At 45.5% G+C, this 25,514-nt stretch overlaps 1 protein-coding gene across 4 annotated transcripts in view; it reads left to right on the top strand.

Moving 5' to 3' along the window:
* The first annotated feature begins 912 nt into the window (after positions 1–912).
* The window catches only part of COG2 (component of oligomeric golgi complex 2), a 45,057-nt gene continuing 20,455 nt past the window's right edge, over positions 913–25,514 (top strand). For all 4 annotated transcript variants that reach the window (XM_063082739.1, XM_063082738.1, XM_063082737.1 and 1 more), the window contains exons 1-5: positions 913–1,068; positions 17,098–17,259; positions 18,290–18,355; positions 20,479–20,559; positions 22,079–22,182. In XM_063082739.1, the coding sequence (XP_062938809.1) occupies positions 997–1,068; positions 17,098–17,259; positions 18,290–18,355; positions 20,479–20,559; positions 22,079–22,182 (485 nt within the window). In that variant the 5' untranslated portion in view covers positions 913–996. The remainder of the gene's footprint in view (positions 1,069–17,097; positions 17,260–18,289; positions 18,356–20,478; positions 20,560–22,078; positions 22,183–25,514) is intronic.

The following is a 25,514-nucleotide window of genomic DNA, read 5'->3' as shown; positions in this document are numbered from 1 at the left end:
GTACTGGGGAGCAGCAAATGAAGTGATGTTTGGAATTTGCTTCCAGATATATTCTGACAAAAAAAGAGGGTGGTGGTGCAGACAGGACAGAGGAGACCGGGTGATGACCACATGGCTGGGGGTGGGGAGGGCCTCAAGCTCTGTGGACTTCTGTGCCTCTTAGGAAATTTTCATGATGATAACTAAAAAAATCTGCTCTGACCCGGTCAGCTAAAGTACAGTGCCTTGGGAAATCTGGGATGAGTCAGTAGTCAAGTCCCATGTCCTGGAAAACACTATCATAAGACCATTTTGACTAAGAAGCACATGCACTGGCCCCGGACAAGTTATAAGATAACCTGGAACGCTTCTTGTCACCCTAACCCTAGATCCCTGCATGTAGGATGTAACCCAGTAACAATCCCAAATCTATATGCCAGTAGGAAACCTGACGCAGTGACCACGTGGGCTGTCCCCTCTGGTCCCTCCTTCGATGCTGAGCTCTGCTGGCCTGCACAGTGCCTGGAGGACAAACAGGAGAGGCTGGCATCCCCGTCCGAGGGCCACTCACAGCTGGAGGGACGTGGGGGAGGCCGTCCGGGAAACTGGGGTCTCTCCAGCACTGGCCTCAGCACTCAACGTGTCCAGTCCTGGCTGCCACCACGAATGAGCACGACGTGCGTCTGTGAGTCCGCGGTGTCTTGGCTTCGCAGGTAGCGGGGCAGCGCTCCGAGGACCTCGCCCGAGGGTGCGTGAGGCGACTGCACCTGACGCTCCGGGAGCCGGCCGCGCGGCTGCAGCGCCGCCCTCCGCCGCAGAGGGGCAGCAGCGCCCGGCGAGCGCGGCTTCTGCGGCCCCGGCGCCCCTCTTGGCGGCGCGCCCGCGTCTCTGCGCCGTCGCTCATTGGCCGCGCGCAGGGCCGTGTGGGCGGAAGCGGCGACACCCGCTGGGACACGGCCGCGCGGAGCGCCTGCGTCGTTGCCGTGGCAGGCCTGGGCCTGGGCGGTGGTCGGCGGCATGGAGGGGACTGCGACCAACCTGCCCCGCGGGCCGGACTCGCTCTGCTTTGACAAGGACGAGTTCATGAAGGTGCGCGCGGCCGCAGCTCCCGGAGCCGGCCGGGGCCCGCCCTGCGCCCTCGGCCCCTCGTCATCTTGTTCCTCGGCCCCTCGTCCCCTCCGCCCTGCGCCCTCGGCTCCTTGTCACCTTGTCCCTCGACCCCTCGTCTCCTCCGCCCTGTGCCCTCGGCCCTCCGTCACCTTGTCCCTAGTTCTCTCCGCTCTGCGCCCATCGGCCACTCGTCACCTTGTCCCTAGTTCTCTCTGCCCTGCGCCCCTCGTCCCCTCCGCCCTGCGCCCCTCGTCCCCTCGTCCCCTCCGCTCTCGGCCCCTCGTCCCCTCCCCCCTGCGTCCCTCGGACCCTCCGCCCTGCGCCCTCGGCCCCTCGGCTCTCGTCTCCTCGTCTCCTCCGCTCTCGGCCCCTCGTCCCCTTGCCCCTCGTCCCCTCCCCCCTCCGCCCCTCGTCCCCTCCGCCCTGCTCCCCTCGTCCTCTCTGCCCCTGCGCCCTTGTCCCCTCTACTCCTCGCCCCCTCGCCCTTTCTGCCCCTGCGCCCCTCCTGAACCCCTCCACCCCTGCACCCCTCGTTCCCTCCGCTCCTTCTTTGGCCCTCGCCCCTGCGCCTCTCGTCCCCTCTGCCCTGTGCCCCTCGTCCCCTCATTCCCTCCGTCCCTCCTCGTTCCCTCTGTCCCTGCGCCCCTTGTCCCCTCATTCCCTCCGTCCCTCCTCGTTCCCTCTGTCCCTGAGCCCCTCGTTCCCTGCATCTTCGTCCCCTGCACCCTCGTCCCCTCTGCCCCTGCGCCCTCGGGCCGCTGCTCTTCCTCCCGCTCTCTGTCCGCCCTGCGCCGCCGGTCCCCTCGCCACGGCCCCCTCGCCACGGCCCTCGCTGCCCTGCGCAGTGAGTGAGACCCTCGGCCTCGGGTCTGGCAGGTGCAGCCTGGAGAAGGCACTGCTGTAAAATCGTGCGTGTTCAGTGGAAAGGCCCGAGAGTGCTGGGCAGGTGGCTTTGAATCAAATGTAAGAGGCCCTGTGAACTCCGGCCTGTTAGCAGGCAGTGCAGTGCAGTCAGGGTGCCAGTCCTTTGTCAGAGAGAAGCTTGTCCACCGGTGCCGCGGAGCTCCATAAGTGTGATGGCTTCCCTCTACCTACCTACCTAGGGGTCGGGTCCGGGAAAAAAAAGCATTTAAACTTATTGGCGAGCGTTCATCTGAAGCTTCTGGAGTGAGGTGTTTAGAAGCCTGGAACATTCTTACTGGTTTATTGCTGCACAACAAAGCAAAGCATTCCTCTTTCCTAAACTTGTCCTACTTTTTATAAGGTGAGCTTGATGTTGGCTTGCAGACAATTGTAGGACATAAACTTACAGAAGGGAAGTAAAAAGTGAAACGTTTCACTGATGATAAAGATTCATCAAGCACGGTCTTGAAAATGTGCAGGCACTGAGTCAGAGCTGGGAGGAGCTTTGCCTGTCTGTGTGGTGCATCCCTCTAGGTCTGCACTTAAACCATCCAAAAAATGTTTATATTTAATTTCTTAAGGATTGGGATTTTTGGCACCCGTTAGTAGCTGTTTCAGTGTTAAAAAGTTAGGTTTTGGCGAATTAGTTGACACCTAAAATTTTGAGCAATTGAGTTTAAATCTTATTATTCTGCCTTTTTTGGATGACTTTTCAAGTTGTGATATGTTTTTTTTTTTTTTTCTTTTCCTAGGTTAGCCTATCTCTTTTTGATGATTGCATTCAGATCACATCTACAAAGCTGTGTTTTTTTAAAAAAGTACTGCTATCTGGATACTCTCCAGCGCAACCATATTTTTAGTGGATGAGACTTGTCTAGACCCAGGAATAATGTACTTTGTTCTTGTACGGTACTGTTCCTGCTAAACCACTGTAATGAAAGGTGTAACTTGAATGAGGTGGCTGAAAGTGTACAGTCAACTCACTGATCCAGAAACCCTTTGTCCCACACCCTGGCTAAGAGCTCCCCAGAAACAAGGGTAGAAAGAAGGAGCTGAGGATCCGTTATGGGAGAGGTGGGTGTGCTGGCAGAAGAAAGGGCACACGCAGAGATTGCGCTTTCTGACCTCAAGGATCTTGATGCACAGGGAAATCTTCACTTGCCCATCTCTTGCCTTCTTCAGGCCCAACACCAGCCTCCTTTCTGACTCACTAGCCCTGCCGTCTTTCTCACTGAGCCAACAGGATGCTTTTGGCAAATGCAGCTTCAGGAAGTAGAAATCACACAATATAAGTTTTAAAATAGAACTTAGACACAGGAGAGAGCTCTGGGGAGGGACTGGAATGCTGGCAATTCCACATTCTTTCATGGCTCTTAAACCTCTGAATGTCCCATGCAGTTTGTAGCACTAATAAGTGTGACTGACTCATATGCAGAAGAAGATACATAGAACAACTGTTCTTGTGAAATGTTGATTTTCTAGGTGGAACCTGAAAATAAAGGTTATTTACAATTTGTGTGTCCTTCTAAGAGACGTTTTACAAGTTATAGTTCCGTGACAGAAAGGACAGGTGGAGCACTTCCTGTCCAGGTTATATTTCTGCATTTCTCACTGAACACGTTGTATAACTGGCTTTGTGCATGTGGAAAGGTTAGGATGTCAGCTTTGCATTAGGAGAGTTGAGATTTCTTGAAATCCAGTCAGTTGATTGGAAACTGTGTCATGTGTGTGCCTGCTGGTGTAATGGTAGCAATTGTTCATTCAATCAGTGAGCGTTCATTTATCATGTCTGTATGCCAGCCAGCGGTCTAGACAGAAGTGGAAGTACAAGGATACATAAGACATGGTTTTGGCTCTAGAGCATGGTGGGTAGGAAGAGCATGCATGTCAAAAAACTGCATAGTCCAGAGTGGCTGGAGCACGGAAGAAGGGCCCTGAATGAGACTGGGAAGGTAGAAAGGCAGGTGGGCTGGGGTTGCAGGTTGTCATGAGCCTCGTGCACTTATACTGAAGGGTTTGTGCTTGATGCAGTATTCACGGTGGAGTGACAGTCACGTTTAAATCAGGAAATTATAAGGTCATATCTGTAGCCTTGGAGCTGACTGGTGGCAGGAGGCTATTTAAAAAGTTATTTCTGTGATCTTTATGAGATCTACTGAGAAATACAGAGGAGAGGACAGGTTTGTGAAAGACCTAAGTGATCAAAAGGCAGGGGTGGGAGATGGAAGAATCACTTGGGTCCGGGTGGTGGTGGCGTCATACTGTTAGTGTTGTCGGCTTGAAGAAAGTACACACATGGTTAGAGAGGCTGACAGCCAGCTGGTGGAGGAAAGGGGACCTACGATACTGGTAGTGGGGGAGAGGTGGTGTGCTAACAAGGATGCGCTAGAGCCCTTCTCTAGCTGGTGTGCTGTTGGAATCACACCTTTCTCTTCCCAAGTCAGCGTGTGACTCCATCCCGTGTTACAGAAGAAACAGAGGACCTCACACGGGAACTCTTCCATCTTGCACACAACGGTCCTGCTCTTGTGTCTATGCTTGTTCTTTCTCCTGCTTGCCTGTCGTGCAGGGGTCTTCCTTCCTCCCCAGGTCCACCACCGTGCCTGGATCCTGCGCCCTGACTCGCGCCTTCATGCGCCTTCCCGTCGGCTTTCCAGCACACACCTGCACTTGCTGCCCTGTTGCTCACTCCCATATCACAGCCAGATGCTCAAGAGCTGTCTTTCCTTTCTCACTTTTCACTCTTAAACTCACCTCATTCTGGCTGTGGCCCTGTCATTGCACTAGAGGGCCCTTACCGAAGTCAAGTGCATGTCAGTCAGTCCAGAAGACCCTTTTCTGTCTCCTCCCTGGGCCTCTCAGCAGACCACATGCTCTCTTTGTTGGCTTTCTGGTTTCTTTCTGCCTCTCTGGCCTCCTTGTCTGTCTGTGTAATCACTGTCCTCCTCTAGTGGTTAAGGTGGCTGCTCATGGGCTCAAGTGCAGGTCCCCCCCTTTCACACGGTGTATGCCTTTCCTGTATGATCCGCTCTATGCAGCTTCAGGGACCACCTGTAGGCAGGAGACACAGATTCATGTCTCTGGCCCAAAGATCTCCTGTCCTCCAGTCCCACATGCTCAACTCTCTGACGCCTCTTCTTGGGCATGTCTGTGGCCCCTCAGACTCAGCATATTCAAAGCTGAGCTTGTGGGCACCTCCTCCCCTCGACCCAAGCTCTCCCCAGTGCTGCCCCCTCAGTAAGTGCCCCACCGTCCTCCTGGTCAGGCGTCGGCCCGGACAGTGGCTCTCTCCTTTGTGTTTCCAGACTCCCGTCTGCTACCAGGCCCTGAGATTTCACTTCCCGAGTCTCTCCTGAACTCATCCTCTGCTTCTCTCCATCTCCTCTTCCCACCTTCCACGGACTGTTCTCTCAGGCCGCAACGCTGGTCTCCTTGTGTGTGTTTTTCCTGTTTCTTGTCCGCGTCCCGTCTTGCACTCTGGATGCCCTTTTTGCATCCATGTCAGATCTTGTCTGTAACAGGTCAGTCTCTGCCTGGTGATGAGAAAACACTTTATGAGACATTTGAAAGTATTTCAGAGCAGCTTAGTTCACTGATGGTGTTTACGGGTATGCGGTTTCTGTGCCGTGTCAAAATCTGCCTGCATCAGTCTCCTACACGTAAATTGCTTTCTAGAACCGCACCTCTGGGCAGCCTTGTGGGCCCTTTGGGATGGCAAACGATGCCTCTCGAATGAAAAGTCAGACGGGACCCTCCTGGTGACTGTCAGCATCTACAGCTTGGTAGTGAGCCGGGAGGAGACGGGTGGCTAGTGAGGCTCCTCCCTGTTCTAATTGGACGAATTGGGGACACCGAGGCAGGACTTGCATGCAAGATAAGAATGAGCAGCTGCTCAGACCTCTCTGTGTTGTGGTGCTGATTGAATGACAGTGACCGGGGATGTTCCTGCAAATTGCTGGCCTCTGGGGTTTCAGGTGCCTCGTAGTACGATGGGGCGGTGCTTATCTAAGTTATCTTTGCAGTCTCTTCCAGCTCTAGACATCTTATGTCTCTGTAAAAAAGAAACTGGTAGATTTTTTCAGTTTGCAGATAAGAAACTCAGTCCCAGAGATGTCATGAGTCCCTCTAAAGTCACACAGCTAGTAGGGGCAAACCAGGGCCCTTATCTCCTGACTCCCAAGCTTCAGTACTGGAAAAATACTAGTGTAACGCTTTCCTCTCTGGGTGGTGGGAACTTTGGGAAGTGTGCACTCGGCCTGTAATCAAGAACAGCCGAAAAGGTGTCACCGTCGACATGTTGATGCTCCTGTGTTTTCTCAGTAGGGACAAAATTAAGGGCCATCTCTCATTTTGGAAGAAGCTGTAACACGTGTAGTGACTGGACTTTTGCCTGTAGATCAGGTACAATCAATCTGCAGGGGAAGGGTGGGCTGTTTGAGGTAGGCCAGGGACAGCAGTAAGAGATGGTGGAAAAGGAGAAGAGGGAAAGGACGGAAGGAGGTGTCAGCGTGAAAGCAGCACAGTCTGGCGTGGCCGAGCGTCCCGTCAGTGTGTGGCAGTGTTACTGTGCAGCGGCCTCAGTGCTCACTGTGTGGGCTCACAATGTGACTCTCAGTCTTTCTGGAAAGCCTGAATTCTCTTCAGCCTCCTATTGAGACAAGTAATACAATTGCAACTGACTTCCACAAAAAATTCCTATTACCCGTATATGAACCTTAGGCTACACTTCATTTTATGGAAAAAAGTTTCCTTATGTGAAGTACTTTTCTTGATGAGATAAGTAACATTGGACACACACAGTTTATTTAGTTGGCACATGGTAAAAGAAGTTGTTTGCAAAAAAAGTTCTTTGGTCTGTCCTTGCTTTTGATTTCCCAGTTCACTTCTTGCAATGTTATAGAACTTACCACTTGACTAAAATTTTGAATTTACAGACCTTGAGTTATTGGTTGTTACCTGTGATATTTCTTTGTTCAAAATTAGATAGCAAGAAGCATGATGTAAATAGATCTTTTTTGTGGTTTACTTAGTCTTAACATCATATTTCTTTGAATATTTAAAGTTAATCACAGACTAGGTCTTGGGCTTCCTCAGGTGATTCTAATACACATTCTGAGTTGAGCATGTCAAGAATAGATCGTTTTGGTAAATAGCTCAAGAAATTATGTTGGAAAAGTAAACTACACCACCACATTGTTAGTGTTAAGTTGGGGTAAGAGGGAAAAAGAGAAGAAATAGCTGGAGCCGAGCTCAAACATTTGTTAAATGGATGTTGCAGGATGTAGGTTTTCTCTGCCTTTTTGTAAATATGTCACATGCAGGTATAACATCGACCAAAGGAGTTAGCCCTGAAATGGATCCATCCATTCAAACGTAAGCCTTAGAGTTTAAGTGTTATTGTCTCATAATACTTTTAGATCATCTGTCCATCAATGGTGGACAACTCTTCAGCATACCTTTTGAATTTCTCAACCTGGAATAATTTGGTAACTAAGTAAAGGTTTCGAATGAGCTGTGGGGGACACAAGTTCCCGTCCAGCTCTCCTGTGCCAGTGGTCCACCCTCGCTGGAGCCAGGACTAGATTCGAGGGCAGGGGCTGGAGGGTGGAGCTCGGGGACGTTTGTGCACACATGCATCCTATGAGGCAGAGGCTCCCCGCACAGCCTTTTCCGTGGCCAGCTCCTCTGCGTCACTCAGGTTTCAGCTCAGGTGCCTCTTCGCAAGGGTCTTGCCTGGTGGTCTGCGTCACAGTGCTGCCTCTTCATCACGCCTCATCCCGGTGCCCCATTGCGTTTTCCTTGTACAGGTCCTCACTCTTCATTAGTGTCATGTTTGCTTGTTTACGTGTTTAGTTGCTCATTTCTCCATTAGAACATATGCTCCTTGAGGACGGGGCTCTGTCTGCTGTTCATTGCTGCATCCCCAGAACTTAGAGCAGTGCCTGAGTCACGTGGTGAAAATGTAAGTAGTGTTCATTGACTATACAGGGCATTTATTCACCTCTGTTGTCCTTTGGTCTTCAAGAATGGTTTGAAACACACAGACACACACGAGCGCATACTGATCTTCGGTGATTTTCAACCCTCAGTTTATTTGGTGCACAGTGTGGCACTTAATAGTCTGTTATTAGTTCTTGTCCCAGTGAGGTTGAACATGTTTTGAGAGCAGTGGTCATGTCTTCAGTGAGGTGTTCCGTCTTTGTACTACCTCCCATCGTTATGATGGGGGGGTTTGAGTTCTGTCATGGCTGCGGTAGCTAGTGATTTTATAATTCCGTATATTTGGGGAACGTTTTACTTCTTGGCATTCAGCATGAGACAGCTTGGAGAATTTTGATCTTCTGTTGAAAGTGCTATGAAATTCTCTCAGTGTTAGAGATAGTGATGCTTGGGTCTTAGGCAAGCTCTAGATGATTAATTCCCCAGTTCTCTTGTAGTCCTGTGCGTCCTCCCTGAGTGCACCTAATTATTCAAGTAGCTAGACTTCTAAACTACATTTGGTTTTAAATTTGATTGTCACTGCTATTCTAGTTAATGGTTCTTAAATTGTCTGCAGCTGACCTATTTTGCTGACTTATTTCCCTGTATTCCAATACCTCTTGTGATTAGTTGATCACCTTCTAGTTTTTTGAGGAAAAAGTGTGTGTTACCTGACTTCAAGTCAGAAATACCTGAGTATAAAGTTAAAACTGTTCTTCTTATTTCTGGGCTTATAGAGCATAACTCTTGATTCCTTCCATCTTTTCAGACATAGGAGGAAGCATATATTTTTAACAAGAGAAAGAAAAGTCCACTTTTAAAGAATTGCTTTTTAATTAAAATAGTGTATTTTCAAAAAGCTAGTTCTATTCCATTCAGGAAAAGGAAGTTCATCTGTCTTAGAATTTTTGTTTATTAATAGAGTATTTTTAGAGCAGATTTAGTTTTATAGAAAAATTGAGCAGGAAGCACGCAGGTCCCGCATCGCCTCTCTTCCCCACCCTCCCTCAGTTTCCCCTGTTACTAATGTCTTGCATCAGTGAGGTGGGTTTTTTATGATTGGTGTCACTCTGTGTGTTCTACAGTCTCTGGGTCTTGACAAATGCATAGAGCTGTGTATCCACCTTTGCAGCATTGTGCAGGATAGCCTCACAGCCTTAAAATCCCAAGTGCTCCTTTCCTCCCCATCCCAGCACCTCTCTACCCCCTAGCCCCTGGCAACCACTGATTTTTTTTTTTTTTAACTTTCTCCATGGTTTTGCCTTTTCCAGAATATCATTTAGTTGGAAACAGTATATCTAGCCTTTTTAGATTGGCCTGTTTCACTTAGAAATATACATATAGGAGTTCTCCTTGTCTTTGTGGCTCGATAGAGCTCGTTTCTTCTTATTGCTGAGTAGTATTCCGTTGTACGGACGTACCACAGTTTGTCTATTCACCTAGTGAAGGAAGTCAAGGTTGCTTCCAAGTGTGGCAGTTAGAATAAAGCTGCTATAAAGACTGGCATACAGGTTTTTGTGTGGACATAACATCTTCACCCCATTTGGGAAAATACCAAGGGGCACAGTTGGTTTTGTGAACTGCCGAGCAGCCTTCCAAAGCTGCTGTACCCCCTTGTGTTTGCACCAGCAAAGGATAAGCTCCTGTTGGTCCACATCCTCACCAGCGTGTGGAGGTGTCGGTGATAGGTGTGTAGTGCTGTCTTGTTTTAATTTGCCATTCCCTAATGACATAACGCTGTCGAGCATCTTTTCAGATCTTTTGTCCACTTTTGTTAGGTTGGTTTCTTACTGCTTTTTTCCCCCCAGCTTTATTGAGCTATGGTTGACAAATAAAAAATTGTTTGTATTTAAGGGGCACAACGTGATGATTTGCTGTAGGTATATACTGTGAAATGATTACCATAATCAAGCTAATATATCCATCGCCTCACATAGGTGGGAACACTGAAGATCTACTGCCTTAGCAAATTTCAAGTATACGAAACATTATTTTTAACTGTAGTCGTTATGCTATACGTTAGATTTCCAGAATTTATCTTATAACTGCAAGCTGGTACCCTTTGACCAGTGCCTCCCCACTACCCCCATTCCACCAACCTCCCGGCTCCTGGTAAGCACCACTCTGTTCTCTGTTTCAGTGAGTTCAAATTTTTTAGATTCTACATATACATGATATCGTGCAGTATTTATATTTCTGTATCTGACTTGTTTTACTTAGCATAATGTTCTCCAAGTTCATCCATGTTGTTGCAAAAAATAAGGATTTCTTTCTCTTTTAAGGCTGAATTGTATGAATACACCACATCATCTTTATCCATTCATCCGTCGATGGACACTTAGATTGTTGTCACGTCTAAGCTGTTGTGGATAGTTCTGTAATAAACACGGGAGTGCAGCTACCTCTTCGAGACGGTGATTTGATTTTCTTTGGGTAAATACCCAGCAGTGGGATGGCTGGGTCATGTGGTAGCTCTATTTTTAATTTTTCGAGGAACCTTCGTGCTGTTTTCCCCGACAGCAGTGTGATTTCTTGTCGTTTTTAATTGTTCTCCCGGACTCCCGTCCTTGTCAGGTGCGTGCTCCACAGACATTTCTCTCAGCCTGTGGCTCGCTTTTCCATCCTCTTAACAGCATCTTTCACAGAGCAGAAGTTTTTTTTTTTTTTTTTTTTTTTTTTTTGTCATTTTTGTGACCGGCCGCACAGCCCTCAGCCAGCGAGCGCACCGGCCATCCTTATATAGGATCCGAACCCGCGGTGGGAGCACTGCTGCGCTGCCAGCACCGCACTCTCCCGAGTGTGCCACGGGGTCGGCCCCAGAGCAGAAGTTTTTAATGAAGTCAGCTTATGAGTTTTTTCTGTCATAGATCGTGCTTTTGGCATTGTATCTAAAAAACGATTACCAAATCCAAGGTCACCGAGATTTTTTTTTTCTATGTTCTGGAAATTTCATAGTTTCGGCTTTTAAGTTGAAGTCTGTGCTCCACTTTGAGCTGATCTTTGTGAAAGATCTGAAAGGTCTGTGTCTGCGTTTTTTTGCATGTGGATGTCCAGTTGTTCCAGCACATTTGTGGAAGACTGTCTCTTCTCCATCGTGCTGCCTCTGCTCCTTTGTCAGAAATCAGCTTCCCGTGTTTGTGCGGATCTGTTTCTGGGCTCTCTTCTGTTCCAGTGGTCTGTCTGTCTGTTTACCAGTGCACTCTGTCCTAGTTACTGTGGCTCTGGCAGTCAGCCTTGAGGGTGGGCTGTGTCAGTCCTCTGAGTTTGCTTTGCTTCTTCCATGTAGTGTTGGATGTTCTGGGTCTTTGCCTTTCCAAATGAACTTTAAAATCAGTTTGTTGATATCCACAAAATAACTTCCTGAGATTTTAACTGGAATTGCATCGAATCTGTAGATCAGGTTGGGAAGAACTGACATCTTGACAGCGTTGAGTCTTCCCATCCGTGAACATGTGGCATCTTTGCATTTTTTAAGGTCTTACGTTGTTCTCTTTCATTAGAATTTTGTAGTTTTCCTCATGTAGATCTTGTACATATTTTGTTAGATTAGTACCTAAATATTTCAGTTTTGTGTGTACTAATGTAAATGGTAGTGTGTCTTTAATTTCAAATTCCTCTTGTTCATTGCTGGTCTGTAAGAAAGCAGTTAACTTTGTATATTACCCTTGTATCCTCCAACCTTGCTATAATCGCTTATTAGTTCCAGGAGGCTTTTTTGTTGATTTGTGGGGATTTTTTACACCGTCATGTCATCCGAGAACAAAGACAGTTTTATTTCTTCCTTCTCAATCAATATACCTTTTATCTTGTTTTTCCTTATGTCTTACTTCATTAGTTTAGACTTCAGTACCGTGTTGATCAGGAGTGGTGAGAGAGAACATTTTGCCTTGTTCCCGGTATTAGTCTGTTTCTTGTAACAAAATACCTGGAACGGTGACTTATGAAGAAAACAAAATTTATTTGCTTACAGTTTCTGAGGCTGGGAAGTCTATCTGGTGGTGGCAACAGTGACCCAGGGGTCTCACATTGCACGATACTTGAAGCAGAGAGAGAGAGACAGACTCTCTTGTCTCTTCTTTTATAGCCCTCAGAACCAGGCCCCTGACCACCATTATCAATCCATTCACTACTGCACGGTCCTACAGTCTAATCACCTCTTCAAGGCTCCATCTTTCAATGACCATAATAGGATTTCCCACCCTCTTAACAGTCAGAGTGGGGCTAAGTTTCTAATACATAAAAGTTGGGGGACACAATTCAAGCTTCAGTGAGTTGGGGGAGGACATAATTTACCACATTCCTCATCTTGGGGAAAGCTTCTAGTTTTTCACCATTAACATTATGTTAGCTATTTTTTGTAGACGTTCTTTGTCGAGTTGAGGAAGTTCCCCTCTATTCCTAATTTTCTGAAGGTTTTTATCATGCGTGGTATGGATTTTGTCAAGTGCTTTTTCTGCGTCTATGAATAGGATCATATTTTCCTGTTGATGTGGTGGATTACATTAAGAGATTTTCTAATGTCGAGCCAGCTTTGCACGTCTGGTTGTTTGTGGGAATGAATCCCACATGGTTGTGGTGTTTGACGTTTTTATGCGTTGTTGGATTTGATTTGCTCATATTTTGTTGAAGATTTTTGCATCTGTGTCCATGAGTGACACTGTTTGTAGCTTTCCTCTCGCAGTATCTGTGTTTGGTCTTGGTATCAGGGTAATGCTGGCCTCATGGAGTGAGTTAGGAAGTATTCCCTCTGCTTCTCTTTTGTGGAAGAGATTCTAGAGAATTGTATTATTTCTTGTAATTGTATAATTTCTTCCTTAAATGTTCAGTTAAATTCACCAGTGACTGTAGGATCAGTAGTGATGGCCCCTTTTTCATCCGATGTTAGTGGTTACGTCTTTTCTCTTTTTTTCTTGGCTCTCCTGGTTAGAGGTTTGTCAATTTTATTGCTCCTTTCAAAGAACCAGGTTTTGGTCTCATTGATTTTTCCTAATTAATTTTCTCTTATTAATGTCATTGATTATGTTCTGTTTTTAATTTTTTCTTTTCTTCTGCTTGCTTTTAGATTTAATTTGCTCTTCTTTTTCTCGTTTCCTAAGGTGGGAGCTTAGTTTATTGATTTTTATATCTTCTTTTCTAATATTTGCATGGGGTGCAGTTTTTTCCCTTTAAGCATTATTTTTTTGCTGTACCCCACAAATTTTGCTAAGTCGTATTTTTATTTTCATTTGGTTCAAAATGTCTTTTATTGTCTCTTGAGACTTCTTTGTCTCGTGTTATTTAGAAGTGTGTTTCAGTGAGTATTTGGTGATCTTCAGCTGTCTTTCTCTTGGTGGTTTCTAGTTTAATTCTACTTGGTCTGAGAGCATACTCTGTATGACTTCTATTTTTAAGAATCTGTTAAAGTGTGTTTTATGGCCCACGATGTGATGTATCTTGGTGAATGTTCCATGTGAGCTTGAGAAAAAAGTGTGTCCTGCTGCTGTTAGGTGAAACAGTCTAGACATTCATTATATCCAGTTGAGTGGTGGTGCTGTTGAGCTCAGCTCTTTCCCTACTGAGTTTCTGCCTGCTGCAGAAAATAGGGGGTGTTGAGGTCTCCAACCATGACAGTGTATTCATCTGTTTCTCCCTGCAGATTTTGCCCGTGTATTTTGATGCTTTGTTATTAGGCACATATACATTAAGGATCGTATTTCTTCTTGAAGGACTGACGCTTTCAGTATAATGTAATGCTCCTCTGTATCTTTAATGATTTTCCTTGCTCCAAAATCTGCTTTGTCTGAAATTAATATAGCTACTCTAGCTTTTCAATTACTGTTATATGTTTTTAATATATCTGAACATTTTACTTGGTGATATTTAAGTTTTTTCTCATTTAAAAAATGGAGATACAATTCACATAACATAAAATTCGCCATTTTAAAATGTGCACTTCACTGGTTTTTAGTATGTTCACCGTGCTGTGCAATCATCCCCACTGTCTAATTCCAGCACATTTTCCTCGTTCCAAAAGGAAACCTCATAGCTATTAGCAGTGAGTTCCACTTCTCCCTCTCTTCATCCCCTGGCCACTGCTCGTCCACTTTGTCTTCATGGCTTTGCCTGTTTACAATATGTGTGTGGTTTCCTTCACTTAGTGTAGTGTTTTCACGTTCATCCGTGGTGAAGCATGAGATAGTGCTCTATTCCTTTTATGGCTGAATAATATTCCATTGTGTGGATGAACCACATTTTGCTTATCCGTTCATCTGTTGGACACGTGGGTTGTTTGCACTTTTTGGCTTTAGGACTAATACTGCTGTGAACATTCATGTGCAAGTTTTTGCGTGGACATCAGTTTTCAACTCTGTCAGGTGTACGTCTAGGAGCGCAGTTGCTTGGTCATTCAGTAATCCTGGGTTTAACTGTTTGAGGAGCTGCCAGATTGTTTTCCACGTGTACCATTTTACACGTTGACAGCAGTGTATCAGGGCTCCAGATTCTCCATATCCTCATCAACACTTGTTTCCTGTTTTTCGTCCCTCTTATGTTTTATAATAGCGATCCTAGTGGTGTAAAGTGGTACCTCATTGCAGTTTTGATTTGCATTTTTTGATGACTAGTGAGGCTGAACATTTTCTCATGTACTTTTTGGCCACTCACAAATATTCTTTGGAGAAATGTCTGTTCAAATCCTTTGCTCATTTTTAAATTTGTTTTGTTTTGTCTTGTCTTTTTGTCATAGAGTTGTAAGAGTTCTTTGATATTCTGGGTGTTAGGCCCTTGTCAGATTTATAATTTGCAAATATTTTCTCCCATCCTGTGGGTTGTCTTTTCACTTTCTTAATAGTGTCCTTTAATACGCAGAAATTTTTAAGTTCAGTTTATCTGTTGTATTGCTTGTGCTTTTGGTGTTGTATCTAAGAAACCATAGCCTAATCTGAGGGCATGTAGATTTTCATCTCTGTTTTCTTCTTAGAGTTTTATAGTTTTACCTCTTATATTTAAGTCTTTCGTCCATTTTGAGTTAAATTTTGTATGTGGTGTGAGGTTGGTGCCCAGATTCACTCTCTTGTACGTAGAGATCCTCTCGTCCCCTCACCATTTCTTTTCCCATTGAGTGGTCTTGGCACCCTTGTCAGAAATCATTGCATGTGTGGGTTCTAGGTCCTTTTTAAATGTTTAATAAATCTATAATATAAAGTAAAAATGTTTATGACAAATGAAATAAGTGTCTGTTGTTATAAGCTATGGGAGTTTGGGGTTGTTTTTTGTCATAGCAGAAGCTGCCTGAGGCAGTATTCACAGATGTTCTAAGTAGCGTAGTTCTTGTGCTGTGCAGTGTTTGTTTATCCGAGAACAGATACATAAGGGACAAGTCCAACACTAATACTACCTAATAGCATTTGTTCATTGGAGCTGGGTTATACAATTTAAAAAGGCTTCCTGAAGTTCAGATCTGGACAGAATGTCAAAGAATATTTAACAAAGGCAGGTAAAGTAGTCTTGCTTAAAGTCATACAACTGACCAGTGTCAAGGCTGGGACCACAAGCTGAGTCCTGCTCCAGCATTGCCTCTGTGATGTGCTGCATATCTGTGAATGTAGGGTGTTGTTTGAGGTGCTGTCCTCAAGTGCAGTGTCCGGGCTGGTGCTGCCCCAGGTACGGAAGCAGGTGGTTTTTCAGTAGGTTGTTGTGAAACTGTGGAAGGTTGCTGTAGGAAGTCCCTCTTATCTGACACTATCTGGGCTGGCACTGTTTAACTTAAAAATGTTAAACAAACAAGGGTAAAGAGTGGTGCATACAGACCTTAATATTTTAAAACATTTATGTATGTGTTTATTCTCCGTTGATGTGGTGGTGCCAAGCTCTCTGAAAAATTGATCCGCTGATTAGATTTCCCTGTTGTCTTTTTTGTATTCAGTTTCTGTTTGAGTTGAGTGAGAGCCCCAAGGCATTTCCAGAGAACCTGGGTATAGAGTCCCTGTAGATTTTGTGTGATCCTCCTGCCTGGTCCTCCTCCCACGTTCACAGCTGTCTCACCCATATCTAGTCCAACAGAAATTTTCTCAGCAATTTGCCTGTATCAGGTCTTTCCAAAGCATCTGCCTTAGTTTTCATAAAAATAGTCTTTTTTCACCCATGTTTTGTTGATTTACACAATGTTTAGTACACTTATGTAATTATGATAATAAGTTTAAATGGCCTTACAAGTGCGGGCATCATCACATATGACTCTTGGTGACTGAACAGCTCAGCTAGTTGGAGTCAAGGTCACAGGTGAAGTAGACAGTAACCTGCTAGCTGTCAGCATGTCAGCCTGCCAGGGGCATCTGGATGCTCTAAAGGGGAGGCGGAAAGCATGGCCAGTCCTGTGAGACCAGTGCTTGGAAATCACCTAAGCAAGCCTCTGAACATCTTTTAAGTGGAATACTCAACATCTGTACAAAATGTTAGTACAAATTTGTATGTATTATGAGAAGACGTCCAAGTCATATTGCTACATGGGAAAAGCAGTTTACATGACAGCATGTGTTACGGTGCTGCATGTATGTGCGCGCGTGTAGAAAAAGGCCTGGGAGGATGTGAATCACAATGTTAAGTAGTGAAAAAATATTGGTAGTGTTTAGCTCTACAGCATGAGAGTTTAGGTGATTTTTGACTATCTTTTTTACATAATTTTTTGTTGCTGAAAGTTTTACATTGAGCATTCATTACTTTTAAAATACAGGGGGAAAATTTATTTCTATTTGGAGAACAGCCTTATTGAAATGTGTCATTTTATTTTATTTTATTTTATTTTTTGGTGGCTGGCCAGTAGGAGGATCCAAACCCTTGACCTTTGGTGTTAGAACACCATGAACTAACCCAGCTAATTGGCCAGCTCCAAAATGTGTCATTTTAAAAAATAATTTCTCTTGTACAATTTAGGCAACAGGAGAGAATGTTCTTGGTCAGGAGCCACCCTTCTTGGCATCTTTTATAAAGCGAACAAGCACTTTTATGTCATCATGTATAATCAAAGTAACCTTCTCCTGCAGCAACATATCCTTGTAAATGACGGAATGCTATTTTTTTTTTAATTTAGCTGTTATATGTAAATGTGATATTGTAGTAATTTTTCTGTCTTCTGGTTTTGCTTTTCAGGACGATTTCGATGTCGATCATTTTGTGTCGGACTGCAGGAAGCGGGTCCAGCTGGAAGAGCTGAGAGATGACCTGGAGCTCTACTACAAGCTTCTGAAAACGGCCATGGTGGAGCTCATCAACAAGGACTATGCCGATTTCGTCAACCTGTCCACCAACCTGGTAAACGTCACATCCACGCTCCCTGTCGGCCACTGCATTCACACACACAATCTCTCTCTCACTCGTATGTGTTCTGAAAAGTGCCAAGTGGTTTTAGAACCGTTTAGTTCATTCTCCCTAGAAATTTGAAGAGGTCACTAATATCGTTAATAAAAGGAGCAGACTTTCTCGGTACACATTTTTGTTTCGAGTTGTCACTCACATGAGACTGTGCTAGCTAGACTGTGTTTTGAATTAGGCATTAATTGTTAAGAGAAGGTAAAGAGTCGTGGCAGCAGAGTGGCTGTTTCTGTTGGCTCCTGGCTGACTGCCGCGACATCTCACTGGTTTAGGCTAATTTGCAAAACCAAATATTAACTGCTCTTAAGGAAACCTTAAATTTACTTCTGGGTGTATATGCTAGCCAGAGCTAGGCTGAGGGAACACTGGTCAGTATTGATCTTCAGGAGGCTTGGTTTTATAAAATGTAAGAATGGTTTGGAATGAGCCTATCCAGCTGTTTGCAGAAGTACTTTAGATTTGCTTGAGTTTTGAAACTCCCAAAGTTCGCCTTTTAGCCTCCTTCTTCCTATTTTATTTTGATTTTAAATCTGTTTGTCTAAAGAAATACAGGAAGTAGCCATCTCCATGGGACGTTTAAGAAGCATGAAAATTAATGGGCCACATCTGCTTGTGGGAAATGCACTAAGATAAATGTTCTAATAGGATTAGAAACCCAGAAAATTTTATTTCCATTCTATTCAGTTTGGATTTTTCTCAAGCGTTGTGATGTTCAGGAGAGATGTAGTCCTTCAGATTTTCATATCAGCTGGTTCAACATCATTGTCAACAAGTTTTTTCATATTCTATCAACAATATTTATGGCGAAATAACATTTCTGTTATTTAGTTGCTTAGCAATGTGTGGTTGTCCATTTTTTTGTACAGAAAGAACAACCTAAGTCTAATACTGCATTGATCATTATTAAATAGATACTTGGCAGTTACCCTGGTTTGTAATGTGTTTGTGCCAACAAGATTTTTGCTTTTAGGTTGGCATGGACAAAGCCCTCAACCAGCTTTCTGTGCCTTTGGGACAGTTACGAGAAGAGGTTCTGGTAAGTCCCCCAAATGATATTAAACAGTCTACCACAAGGCATGATAAGCTTGTTTGCCTCCTCCAAGAAGAATTCCTTTAGTCTATTGTATTTTTTGCTGCTTGAATGGTCGGTGATTACAGTACTCACCCTTGAAACTATTGTAAATGGTTCTCTGGTTTTTTCGCACATGTTGCTGCAACCTAAGAAACAACTTTGATTTGAAGAAGACAGGTTCACAGAGTAGAGCTTTAAGACATGGGGGGAGGAGAAGAAAGCCGTCTGAAAATCCAGCGTGTTAGTGCCATATCTCTCTCACGTGGGTAGTCACCAACTTATAAATGTCTTATATTTTTAAAATTTGTAACTTCGCCAATATTTTCCCAAACAATATTTTACATGTGGTTGGCTTCCTAGACCAGTCCGCAGAAGCTATTTCAACCCTAATGTAACTAGGGTAATGTAAAATCTATGCAGTACCTACTAAATGTTGTATTGTAGTGTTTCTCTGAGATAATGTCTGCTGTGGGAATGGGGCTCCCTATCTCCAAGCCTTTGGGGACAGGGACTCCATCTGGATGAACAGTAGAGGGAGTTCTGGCACCCCTTGCAATGAGAAACTGTGCTTACCTGGTCCTTTCCCTGGCAGATTCCCCCCCTCACCCCCACATCTCTGTCACACACCCCGACCTCCAGTTCCCCCAGCATCACTGAACGTCATGAGCTTGGCACACTGTATCATCATTGCCTGTGTGTGTCCCACTAGATCATGCACAGCTCAATGGCCTGCTGCACCTGCCCCTGAGGCCATGCCTGGCATGTCGCGGGTGCTCAGCAGATAACATGAAGTGAACATACGATACAGAAAAAAGTGCAGGCAACGGGAGAGTCCAGAGGAGGGAGGGCAAGAAAGAATGCACGAAAGAAAAATCTCGACCTGAGCCTTGGACTAGCAGCTGTTTTTTAGCATTTACATCTTGTTTGGTTTTTTAAAAAGCTTGTTAAAGTGCTTTTCCTGAGAATGGAAGGGAAATGGTTTTGTGGTCTGCGTTGGACTCTGCACAGGGCTCTGTGTGAGCCTCCTGTCTTCCCTGCGGGCACCCCAGTCTTCATTCAGCCTCCTGCGCTTCTCCCTGCACTCTCTCCCTGGAGGCAGATTCGCTCTCCTGCTCCTGCTGACCAGGCACTGCACTGCTCTCCCACACCAGGCTCTTGTCCTTCCTGCCCCTGCCCCTGCCACTCAAGCCCCCGCTCTGCCCACAGCTGTCTTTACAGCCGCCTCTCCACTCTCTGGAATAGCCATAGACCTGTCCTTCCAGAAGCTGCACCGAGAGACTCTGTGACACTGTTTCCGTCTTGTTTATCACTGTGGCCTCACTTTCTGTACAGCAGCTGTCATTTGATAGGAATTTCATAACATTTGTTCAGTGAATGAGCTCACTTTTCTGTGGAATTTTTGTGATTTGTCCAGTTTATTCCGTCACCTTCATTTTGGCCCTAATTCCAACTTATCTCATACTAGGCTTAATTCATCAGCTTCTGGACATGTTCACCTCTCCCTTCACCTGGCCATCCTGTTCCTGACTTCTTGATTCCTACTTTTCCCAAAACAACATTTTCATTATCATATATCAGTGCTTAAAATGTCCGGAATCAAGTCTAAAGACCTATCTGGACAAAGTGCTCCTAAATTAACTCCGTCCCTTTTTATCATTCTCTCCAAAATGAGGCCTGCAGAGCACCCGGAGGTGTGCCTCGCCAGCTCTGAGTATGGGGTGTCCATTCTGTCGTCCTGGCTTTTGTCTTCTGGTAGTCTCCTCTATGCTGGTCCACATATCCCGATTTTCACAGTCAGCCTCCGGTCCCATCCCCTCCTGCAGACGCCTGGGCACTTGGACTCAGGTCATCCTTTCTCTATTCTGACCACGTCTTGGCAATTAATCCAGTGTGACCTGGACTTTATATGTCATTTTATCCTAAATCTTGAGTACCCTAATCAGTAATTGCGTCTAATATTTTATAATTTTGTCAATATCTACGTAATGCTGATGTGTAGACATTAAGTCCCATGGAATTGCATTAAATGTGCAAATTTCTTAACGTTACAAGACAATTTCTGCAGTACGTTTTCTTTACTCTTCTAGAGTCTCAGATCCTCTGTCAGTGAAGGAATTCGGGCCGTCGATGAACGAATGTCTAAACAGGAAGACATTAGAGAAAAGAAGGTATACTCAAGTGTCGTAGCGTCAGAGTGACATCAGTGTAGCTGGCTCACTCCAGCACCCTGCAGTTACAAGCGCTTTCAGGCGTGTGGTCTGATTTGCTCCTCCTGGTACCTTTGCAGGGGAGCGTGACGTCTCCTTTCGTATTGAGGGATTGGTAGCTCAGCAAGGCTAGCAAGGGGCAGAGCCCAGGCCTTCTCTCTCCTGGTCTGATTAAAGTGCGGTAGGATAATTAATATTTTGTAAAAGGCAAAGAGATAGCCTATTCTTTGTGTGCTAATTTAATTTATTCATGGTAGCATTAACGTTTTTAAAGACAGCTATAGATTTCTGTGTTACCTGTCAGCCAGAGGCCCCCCCTCGTGTCTTCTCGTACTTCTCAGGCAATTTGTCTGTTTGAAATAAGAAGACAATTTTAGAGGCACCCGAGTGTTCACTGAATAGAAAATTCCTCATTTTTTCAAAAGAAGACACAGTTATAACTGATAGTGAGGCCTTTAAAGTTTAATAAGCAAAGAGGGTGCCCTCATGCACGCGTTAGAGACCAGGGAGGAGGTGGGCGTTGTGAAGCAGGCTCTGTCGGCATCCTGCCGTGGGTACAGCGGTCTGGAGGGACAGCCGTGTGTCTCTCCTCCTCCTGCCTGCGTGCCCGTCTTTTGATCCCCTTCAAATACGCCTCCACAGGCACAGCCTTTGCCTTTCAGTGGTCCCACGTTTTAATTTTATTTTCTGATTTTTTTTGTAATCATGATTATATCGTGGCAGGATTGGCATTAGAGTTCAAGACTTCTGACTTGAGCCTGGTGCTCTATCCAGTGTTTTCTAAACTTATCTATTACTCTTCTTTTTTAAAATGTCAAGGGAGACAAGCCTGTCTCAAAGGCCTTGTTTTGTTTCTTTGTAGACAGCTTCTCAGCTTCTGTCCAGAGATTCAAGAGTGTAGTGCATTTCCAGAAACGTCGTAAACTTCGTGAGAGCAGGGGCATTGTCTAGAAGAACGTTTGGCTCTTAACAGATGCTTAGTAACTATTTGTTTAATGGACGACTTTGTATCTTTTTGATAATGTTTGCCTTGTATGATAAATGTCTTTACTGAATGGACACTTAGGTATATAGGTGTTTTATGCACATGTAGATGGCGAGGACAAAGATGATTGGAAACTAGAAACATGAGGAAAGGGTCTTGAGAAAATAAATGTAGTGCCCAAAGAAAGGGTAAGTTCAGATGGGGAGAAAGATGTGAGAGAGTGCAGAGTTTGAGGAAGCTGAAAAGTCTGGGTTTGTTTGGGTTTTTTAACTTGTAGCTTGCGACAGAATATTGAAATATGTTTGTTCTGGAAAGCCAAAATTAAGATGTGCATTCTTGGGAATTCAATATTATGTAGAAATATTCAAAACACAGAGCGCTCTAAGCATTTTTCATTGACCATTGGTTCTGTGTGTGCCTGCATTTAGGATGAGGAGATGAGATAATTAAGATCAAACATCATGACATTTTTTTGCTTAATTTTCATTTTTATAGATGTGCGTGTTGAGACTTATTCAAGTGATTCGATCAGTTGAGAAAATTGAAAAAATCTTAAACTCTCAAAGTTCTAAAGAGTCATCTGCACTAGAAGTAAGTAGGTGAGTATTTTCACTAAATAACACGTAAATTAACACTTCATACCCAGGCTAGACAATTTTTCATTAGAACTCATTTCTGAAATGAAAGCACATGTCTGTGGCTTAGTGTCTTCAGATGCAGCTCAAGAACAGCGGGGTGCGTGGGGTGGTGACGTTGAGGACACGTGTCATAAAGCCCTGCCGGTGGCTCCAGCCACGGTTCCAGCACACCACTTTTGGGAATCCGTGACAGTGTGCCTCCTGTGGAAGGTTTTTATCTTCGAAACTGCCTTACCCGTGGACTGGCAAAATCATTATTGATCTTTAAGATGTGGAATAGAATTTATCCTAGACTGTGTAGACAGGCCCAGAGTATTAGAGTTGGTGTATCTTGAGATTAAAAATGCATTAGCATTATATCATCACGAAACAGTACAGGACACATCTAGCTGAAATTCATAAACAGCAAAGAAGCCACTTATGAAGTAGGAAGAAGACACCGTGTCCTTTGTTACACGTAACAGCCTGATTGTCTTCATGCTCCAAATTTAAGGCCAGCCAGGCAGCGGAACGAGTCAGGAGTGTATCGGGTGGATTGCGTCCACAGCAGCGGGAGGTCCCGCGCTGCGGGGCGGGCACAGGCTTTTGCGCACGGGCTGCAAGCAGCCTGCCTCGGGTTATCAGCTCGGTGTCTCAATGCTGTCGTCTGTAGCGCAGGTCTGATAGGAACTGCACAAAGCGGGGTTTGACAGTCCACCAAGCACTGTCAGCCAGCACCTGGCATATCGTGGGCCCTCACACATGTGCAGGCTGACAAAAGCATCTCCTAAGTCCTATCAACAGCTCTTCTGTTCCTTCATCTGCAGTTACCAGAGTCACCGTCAGTGTCCGTTCTGAGGGGTCTGATGGGCCCTGCTGCGCTCCCAGCCCTCCCCGCTGTGTCCTCACTCTGTGCCCCAGCATGAAATGGCCCCTGTTTTTTTTTCCCCATCGTGTCTATTCCTGCTCTGTTCCTTCCATGGACTCTGCTGCTCCCTTAATGCCAGCTGTCCCCTGTGCTCTACTCTGATTCACACTCTCTGGGTTACCATCCAATCTCGTGGCTGTAACTGCCCCTGCCCCGGATGCTTCGTCTCCAGTCCACATCAGTCTGCGTCCTGAGCCTGGCAGGCTGTGGGTGTGCTGCAGGCACCTCGCGTGGGTCTCGTTGGAGACTGGACTCATCTTCTCTCCCAACCCTCTCCATTCGCTGCTCCCTTCCATCCCTGTTTTAGGAAATCTCCCTCCAGTTTCCCAGTACCCAGGCGAGGAGTCGTGAGGGAGTCATTTTCTCTTTTTTCCCCACGTATCTCCTCCCATTCCCTAGGCAAGCCCTGGAGAGTCTGCTCTGTGACATCTCTGACATCAGGGGACGTCTGCCTCCTCCTCTCTGCTGTTTCCCTTGCCCCGCTTCAGGCAGTGGCCTCCGACAGACTGTACTCTGCTGCGCTGACTCTGCAGCTGCCAGACTCTCTTTCACGTTGTCTGATCACATTGCACCCTTGCTTAAAGCCTTTCAACAGTTTCCCAAAGTTTTCAGGATGCATTTTAAAGTCCTCAGCTGCTCTTGTCACTTCTCCTGGGCTCCTCACTAAAGCTGTTTGGAGCTGCTTGTGGTGCCCTGGCTGCTGTAACCGTTGCTGACTTCTATCGCCATCTTCTTACCTGCGGCCACCATCTCTTCTGAAAGCCCTTTTTTCCCACTTCCAAGTCCTCTTCATCTGCCTAATTCCTTTTTGTTCCTTCCAAGTCCAGCTCAAAACATACTTAAATTTTGGAAAGGAGATTATTGGAGACACTGTGCTAAGTGAAAACAAAAGCAGATCATAAAACAATATGTGTATGTTTTTGTATAATTTATTCTTCTCTATTGCATTGGAAACTGTTGACCCTCCTGGTTTCTTTAGACTCTGTCCCACCCAGTTCTGTAATAGAATGTACAAAGAAGGCACTACAGAAGTCACCTGTGATAAAATGTGGTTACAGGACACCTCCTCCAGGAAGTCTTTCCTCCAGGAAGTCTTCTGATTTAGATGCTCCCTCTCTGTGCTCCATCAAGCCTCCAGGCTGTCTACCAGAGAACTCACATGTGGGCCTGGAGCCGCTGATGGACTCGTGTGCCTTTCCCATCAGACCGTCAGGTCCCCAACACCAGGGCCAGGTCTTGCTCCTTATACCTGTAGTATCTGGAACTAGTAGGTGCCTGAAGAAAGGTACCAAACGTCACTCACTGGCGTGGAGTGGGCTTCTGTGACCTCAGTGATTTCTGTTTTGATACACACCCCTCCTGTGGAGTGTCCCATCTTCCCTACGGTGGACATCGCATACTTCCTTGCTCCAGACCAACTCGGAGGAGCTTCTCTTTAAATCACATCAGCAGTCTTGACCTGTCGAGAAGGTTAAACCAGGGTAATGTTAGTGAATATATCATGCTTGTTAGGCCAAGAAACGCTTAGATAATCTGCAAACAATCAATTCACACTCGGTCAGGACAGAATCAGCCTTGGGGTTGGTGGTGCTGGGCCTCCCCCCACCTCCCCGCACTAGTTTAGAGGCTGCACATGTGGGGCCGAGCAGACCCCTCATGACGTGGATGTTTCTCTCACCATTTCTCAGCATCAGGACAGGATGCCTCAGTAAAGCCCAGCAGGGGTTTTCCTGTTGTATGTCCTTTTGAGTGGTGTTGACACTTACGATGTGTCTTAGGGAAAATGTGCAATTTATTACACTTTGTGGCAGATACACAATGAATGTCCTCTCACTAGGACCAGCACGTATAGGTTGATGACTCCTTCAGCTGTTTCGTGAACATAATTTTAAGTTGAGCTATTGCTATTTAACTTTAAAGTAGTAAGGCTGGCCGGTCAGCTCACTTGGTTAAAGTGTAGTGATGATAACACCAGTGTCCAGGGTTCTATCCGTGTACCAGCCAGCCACAAAAAAAGGATGAATTTCAAGTAAGCTACTGTGAGATACTGTATTTATTGCCACTGGAGGGCCAGTCTTACGTACTGAGGAGACAAAAGTATTCAGCGTTTTGGAAATACTAGTGGTGTTTGCGAAGAAGGGAGAGTGAGGCAAGCAGAGAGATTAGAAGAGGACTCAGGTATAAGCTATGGGATGGGGAGTGTTAGGTGGCCAAAGGGGAGAAACGCGGCCACGAACGGGAGCGTGGAGAACGTGGTGGACCTGTGCAGCTGCCAGTGTCTGGCCCTGTGGCTCTAGTCCCGCAGCATCGTAACATGTCCTGAGCTGATGCCCACCACACCCAGGCCTTGTGGGCCTGTGGCTCACAGGGAGGATCAGCCGATGGC

The sequence above is a fragment of the Cynocephalus volans genome, chromosome 18 (genome assembly GCF_027409185.1).
Source record: "Cynocephalus volans isolate mCynVol1 chromosome 18, mCynVol1.pri, whole genome shotgun sequence".
Lineage (NCBI taxonomy): Eukaryota > Metazoa > Chordata > Mammalia > Dermoptera > Cynocephalidae > Cynocephalus > Cynocephalus volans.
The sequence above is the reverse complement of the archived record's forward strand: the minus strand, read 5'-3'. Positions and strand labels throughout refer to the sequence as shown.